The following is a 7,086-nucleotide window of genomic DNA, read 5'->3' on the forward strand; positions in this document are numbered from 1 at the left end:
GTATTTTTTTATTATTTTTTACTTTCTTTTTTTTTTTCATATTTTGTCCCACTCGTTAGGTTTTATAGGTACCAACAACATCAACAATTGTTTCTTAATCTTTCTTGATATCGTAAAATGTCTTGAATATGAATGCAATGATATTCTGAGAGTCAAAAACGAGCTTTCCTTTGCATAATATGAGTTTTGGCTTATTCTCATACTGAAGTCTTAACAAGTCGTCTAGAGTGATTGTACTGCTTGTGCCGGTTACTACGACCAGTCCTCTAGCAGCTTCAATTGTAAATTTGCCGACTTGATGACAGCTGAACATAAAGTCTAACTTAGAACCACGAGCGGCGTCTAAATCATTGGACAATAAGATTCTCTGATCCATCAATTTCTTAGAAGAGACAATGTATGAACCAAACTCTGGTAAACGGTTGCGTCTTCTCAATTCTCTGTGGTAAAAGTATTGTTTACTGAACACTGGCACAATATTGAATAATTTTCTGCTTTTGGGCTTAACTTGCAAATTTGCAAGCACATTTTCAACGTGATACTTGTAATCTTTCAATTCTTGACGGAGAAAAGCCTCTTTATTGTTCATTTTTTTCACTGTATCCTCAAGGATACTTAACTGCTCGGCTCTTTTGAGTCTTTGTATACCCTTTTTCCGTATATCGACTGAAATTTGATTTAATAGCTCTTGAAACGAGTTTTTCCTAGTTACTTCACCCATCGTTTCTAATTTCAAAATATTTTCTAGACATTTCCTCTTCAACTCATGAAAGGTTATTTCTTCTAAATTACCAAGTGCAGCTTTGTGGTAAGCACGACTCCTATCGGAGGTTATGTCCTTCTCTGAAATGATAAGCTCCTTGTATTTTGTTTCATCTTCTGGTTTGATTCCAGAAATTAAAAGCTCTAGTAAATCTTCACCATCTTGAATTCGAATAATATATAATAGACACCTTTTAGCTTCAGTGAATAAAGTTTTCACTTTTGTATCCATCACCGACTCTTCAACATTGTGAGGGTTCAAGTTGATGGATAACATACCCAAATCAGTCAATGCCACAAAATCATCGGATGAAGTTACCAAGTTTCCCAAATCAGAGGCTACAGCTGCAAGTTGATCGTCACTACCTGGAGCCATGATATCAATCTTTGAATCCACCAATTTTTCCAAAAAGATCATCGAGTTTGTCTTCATCGTTAGCTTGGGCTTTTCTGTGCTAATAATATCGTCGTATTCATTCAAATCGTAAACACGTTCAAGACTTTCCACTGTGATCACTTGATTTACTATGGCCGTAATGGAGCTCGTCATTGCAAATATATAATCATTCAATGGCTTTAAAAAGCTATCACTAAACGGATTCATACTAAACAATTGAAGTAAAACCCGATGCAAGTGACGTATGTTATTTTTGCCCTTTGAGTTTTTCTTAATAACAATTCCATAGTTTTCAGGAATGTTTATAATTGCACCAATATAATGTTTAAAGAAGGTCACTCCAGCAACAGCCAAGTGCTGTTGTTCAGATTTCCCCACAAACTTATTTTTGGACAAGATGTACGCTTCTTTGCATATAATCTTTATATGTTGAGGAACTCTAGCTGTATTCTTCTCCACAGCAGCAACAAGTTCATTGCAAAATTCCCGTAAAGACATCAAGTTTTTGACAAATGTTGTTGAAACCTCTGGTACTGTAATAGCCTCTTGAGGGGTCAAGTTCTTCTTCCTAGTAGAGAACCCGTCAACTTTGATATCTCTATCAATAAGTGCTGCATAAATGATTGCTGGATCACTCTCGAAATCCAATTCTTCGTCATTCAAAAGTCGGATAACCACTCCACCTAAGAGCATTTTTAAATGTTGTCTCTGATATGTATGATTATTGAAATGAGACAAGTAGTCTGTCCAAAACGTATATTGCGATTTGGTAATGTCACTTGGATTTCTAGCATGGTCAACGTCGTTCTTCATTAGTGTCAATATCAACTTCATGAAAAAATATTCCTCTCTTGAATGCTGATTGATTGAAGAGTTACTTGTGGGAAACAACTGGACAATGCAATTAAACAAGTCTTTATAATGCTGTGTATTTTTCGTAGAAAGCTCAAGTGTCTCAAAAAGTCTTTTCCAATAGTCTGCTTTGATTTGCAAAAGATAAAGTAGTTTCAGATAAAGTTCAACTCTAGCCCTTGAAGACTTGTTCAACTTTTTCAAATTCTTGACGTTTTCAAGAGCTATCGGATTCTTCTTCACTATGCCACGCAGTTTGGAAAATTCATCAATTGTGATTTTGTTTTTATCAAGAAGACTAAGCTTCAAATCAATGGATTCAATCTGACTTTCCAACTCTTCATAGAGTTTACATTTTTCAATAACAATATCCCTAGTTTGGTTCAACTTCATCTCTTCTTGGAAATCTCTTTCGCTATCAGCCAACAAGTATGCAAATTTTCTAACCACCGATAGCGAAGGACGATTACTTGAAATAAATCCCTTATATGCCGTTTGCACAATTACTCTTCTTATGATAGCCTGTGCTTTGATCACTTCTTTGACATGCTTGCGGTAATATTCCTTACAATTAAGAAACTCTTGCTTAACTTTATTCATCCTTATCTTAGATTGAAGTTTGATCAACGCCTCTACGTGCAGATAGGCATCATCCAACAATATTTCCCTTCTAAATCTACTTAGAACTCCTCTGAACAATGTTTGCACCGGAAGAACAGAACTATATTCACAATGTCTCAATTGTCTCTTTAGTAAACCGACTCTCCTCCTTAGGCTTTTCCCCCTGAAAACTGCATAAAAGTCGCTCAAGATGCTATCCTCATGCAACAAAGTGACTAAAACATTGTTGCATAATCTAGATCTTGAAATACCTCCTCTAGCAATATTTTGAAGCTCATTGATTTTCCATTTATAGGAACGAATAATTGCGTGTTTTGAATTGATTTCACTAATCACAAAGTTACGCCTTACTATGGATTGCAATTCAACTATGCCACTAACGTCGTCAAATTGAACAGTTGAGTGCTTCGTGTATAATTTTCTGCGAGCTATTGCTTGTAGTTGTATAATTGGAGGTACTATCTCCGTCATATGTGAGATAATGCCATGTGTTTTATTGTCAACAATTTTCTTCCTAGCGATAGATTGGAGTGTTACTATATTCGACAGAGCTAGTTCCTTCTTCATCTGCGAAATTTTGTTCACTTGCAAACGCCTTCTTATTATGCTTTGAAAATAACAGAGTCCGTCAAATTCCACATTTTGTTTCTTTTTGGAGAATAGATTCTTTCTTACTAATGATTGTAGTGCAATGATCTCCAGTTCGTGACATTTGAGTTTCGCTTTGTTCTTATGCACAGATCGTAGTCTCAGCAAGTTTCCTCGAATTATAGAATTTAAAATAGTCAATTCTTCATAGTAAGATTTCAATAGAATTTTCTTAACAAACATTGAGTAGCGGAAATTGGCGCCTCTAGCAAGCGACTGCAATTTGACTATATGGTGACAATTCTTTATGATTTCCAGTTGATTGATAAATGGAGTTTGACGATCATCTTTGTCCTCGAGTCTTTTTAGTGCAACATTCGAGATGGAAACCCTTTTCTCATTTTCCTTTTGATATGGTAACTGCAGCAGAAACAGCAACAGCAGCAGCAGCAGCGGCAATTGCTGCTGCTGCTGCTGTTGTCGTTGTTGTTGCTGTTGTTGTTGTTGTTTCTGAGCAGGATTCTCCATGGGTATTTTCTTATTTGGACTAATTTTAATTGGAGATGCCACTTTTTCCATGTACTTATCTTCACCATCGTTCCCAGTATCGACGCTTGAGAAATTTGGAAGAGGAGCACTAGTCAATGCTCTATTAGCTATTTGAATGTCGTTTTTGTCAAATGAAATTTTATTCACCAAATCGCCCATTTTCGGATATCTCGAATCACTCTTGTGTAAGATATAGCTCAAGACGTGTAGACAAAACCATACTTTTGGAACATTTTTTGCATCGTACAAGTCTGTTAATTCGAATCGAAACAAGTCCGGCATGTTCAAGAAATCCAACAAATGGAAAAACCGATTTATGTTCTCAGTGTGTTTAAACTGTAATCTGTCATCATTCATAAACACACTTCTTTGAGTTGGCAAAATGGCATTGGCCAACTTTGCAAGATGGATGCCGTTTCTGATGTATGAAATTAGGGTTGCTGCCGACTGACAAATTTCCTCATTCAACACTGCTTGCATCCAAACTTTGATAGCTTCGATTCTACATAGATACTCGTACCCCGGAGAGTAAATACATTTTTGATCTTTAATGGGAGAAATTGAAGAAATGTTCTTTGTTTGGCTCAGTTTTGTTGGAGATCTGCTGGGTGACTTGTTCAAAAAATCTCGGTAGTTGGTTTTAGCCCAACTTGGAGTCTCTTCCTCCTCCTCTCCTCCTCCTCCTTGGGAAGAACCGGCTTGTGCTGTTGTTGCGGCGACACCTTCAACCAAAGATCTAGAGCTCAGCTTGAAAGACGAGATTGTAGCCGATGGTGAACCAAATGCAGTTTGTAATGGTTGTATTCGATTATTTGTCGTGGTTTTATAACTATTTGAAGGAGAAACATTCAACTCCCTCGCTAATAAGTCCAAATCCTCGTCTTTCTTCCATCTTCTATTCTCTTTCAACTTTGTTGGCGAGTGCAAATCCTCGTCTTTCTGCCATCTTCTGTTCTCTTTCAACTTTGTTGGCGAGTACAAATCCTCATCTTTCTGCCATGTTCTATTCTCTTTCAACTTTGTTGGCGAGTACAAATCCTCGTCTTTCTGCCATGTTCTATTCTCTTTCAACTTTGTTGGCGAGTCATTGATATTGAACCGTTTAGTCGGTTGTAGAATATGTTGTTGAAACCCTTGTGATGGTTGCTGTGATGGAGCTGAATAAAACACCATTGTATTCCTTTTTTTTTTCTAAAACGGAAAAGTCAAAGTGTAAAATTCCAATAAACAACCTTCAACCTCCCTTTACCCTTCCTGAATAACGCCCTACCGACTCAATTTACCAACTTGTCTTATTGTTCCAAGGGGTTGATTTGTACTTGTCTTTTCCAATTCCCTTTACATTTTTTATTAAAAACAAACAAAAATTCAATTAATCTCGATTCGGCCATTTTGTAAACAAAAACAAATTTGGGCCCAGCCGTGACGATAGCGACACTACCGACACTTGGCGACACTAGCGAGCGAAGTGAGCTAGTGGAGCAGTAGAAGTTACGACACTAGAGAGCGAAGCGAGCTAGTGGGGTAGTAGAAGTAATCACACTAGCTCGCTTCGCTCGCTAGTGGAGCAGTAGAGAGAAGCAGTAGAAGTAATGACACTAGCTCGCTTCGCTCGCTAGTGGAGCAGTAGAAGTAGCGGTAGTGTTGTAATAAGCTACAAAATGCTGCTCACTTTCTCGCTCTGCTCGATAGTGAGCACGCAAGCGAGCCGTCATCAACACCATCTCGCTCTGCTTGATAGTAGTACAACAATAAGAAAAATATTGATAGATTTCGAGTTTTTTGTATAGAAAAATATATGTGGCTATTAAAAAGAGATTATGCCTCCCAATGATGATCTTCCAATGTCTTTTCTCAAGTATAAAGATAATGCTATCTCGCTACACTTTCCAGTTGAAAGACCAAGCTACAAAGAGTTGCTCCACTATCGAGCAGAGCGAGGTAGTGTCGACTTATTCACAACACACGGGTTTGATTTCTTTCTAGTTGGTTTCCACAAAACTCACTCTCCTTATTACCAGTAACTATTATCACGTGACACAGTAACCCGACCTGGTCCACATACATGTTTCTCTCAGCAAAGCGACACTATCGAGCGACATCAACTCGCTCTGCTCGATAGTGGAGCACACTGACATTATCTCGCTCTGCTCGATAGTGGAGCACACTGACATTATCTCGCTCTGCTCGATAGTAGAGCACACTGACATTAACTCGCTCTGCTCGATAGTGGAACACACTGACATTAACTCGCTCTGCTCGATAGTGTTGCTCGATAGTGTTGTTCGATAGTGGAGCAACACTTTGTAGCTTGTTACAACACTATCTCGCTCTGCTCGATAGTGTCGATAGTGGAGCAACACTTTGTAGCTTGTTACAACACTATCTCGCTCTGCTCGATAGTGTCGATAGTGGAGCAACACTTTGTAGCTTGTTACAACACTATCTCGCTCTGCTCGATAGTGTTGCTCGATAGTGTTGCTCGATAGTGTTATTCGATAGTGGAGCAACACTTTGTAGCTTGTTACAACACTATCTCGCTCTGCTCGATAGTGTTGCTCGATAGTGTTGTTAGATAGTGTTACTAGTCTTTTTGTTTCATCTGCTCTTCATGAGCTTTTTCCAAAAAATCAATAGTATTGTCATATCTCTCAAACTCCGATTGCAAAAGTGGCAAGTTGTTTTTCAAACTGTTTACGAACCCCAAATAGTCTTCATATGGCTTATTAATTTCGTCAAACTTGAATTGAGTAATATCAGTATAATCCTGTTCATTTTCCCTCTTTTGTTCTTGCTCAACTTCAAGATCTATCTTTGCCACAATTCGCGAGACTTGGTCATCCACGGACCGTGTAAATTCCTGATATATATCCTGAGCTCTTAGAGACAAAGACCGTTTCAACTTGGATATCTCCAACACCAACTCGTCATTGCGTATTAGAATCTGTCTCAATTTGTTATTTGTCGCCAAATCAAAAGGTTCGACGTTATCGTCATGACTATCCACTTTCAAAACTTCAAGTATTGAAGTTGAGCTCAAGTCTTCACCATCAATAATGAGCGACTGGATCAATCCTTGAAACGTTTGTGATAGGTAATTCTCCAAATCTCTAGCTACTATATCCATGCGTGGATCTGTTGATGGAATTCGAAGACTAAGTCGATGTATAAGATTCTGGAGAATATTGTTATATAGAATCTTGAATTCTTTTCTCGAAAGTGTCAATTTCCCTTCACCGTCCATTGAGAGATTCATCTTATCTGATAATGGTTTGAGGGGGGGGGGGGGGACCTGTCCCTTTTGTTTGATTAAAAAA

General features: G+C 38.1%; 2 protein-coding genes across 2 annotated transcripts; both read right to left on the minus strand. All coding sequences in view use genetic code 12, as the record gives it.

Annotated features, from left to right (window-relative positions):
- Positions 1 to 94: 94 nt before the first annotated feature.
- Positions 95 to 4,942, minus strand: IQG1 (Iqg1p; the record flags this gene model as incomplete). The annotated part of the gene is made up of 1 exon (XM_049326540.1): positions 95 to 4,942. One exon carries the CDS (start codon positions 4,940 to 4,942, stop codon positions 95 to 97), a length of 4,848 nt encoding a protein of 1,615 aa, XP_049182224.1.
- Positions 4,943 to 6,353: 1,411 nt separating this feature from the next.
- Positions 6,354 to 7,025, minus strand: KGF56_000612 (MIND complex subunit; the record flags this gene model as incomplete). The annotated part of the gene is made up of 1 exon (XM_049326541.1): positions 6,354 to 7,025. One exon carries the CDS (start codon positions 7,023 to 7,025, stop codon positions 6,354 to 6,356), a length of 672 nt encoding a protein of 223 aa, XP_049182225.1.
- Positions 7,026 to 7,086: the final 61 nt, after the last annotated feature.

The sequence above is a fragment of the Candida oxycetoniae genome, assembly GCF_023343755.2.
Source record: "Candida oxycetoniae strain CBS 10844 chromosome Unknown scaffold6, whole genome shotgun sequence".
NCBI lineage: Eukaryota > Fungi > Ascomycota > Pichiomycetes > Serinales > Debaryomycetaceae > Lodderomyces > Lodderomyces oxycetoniae.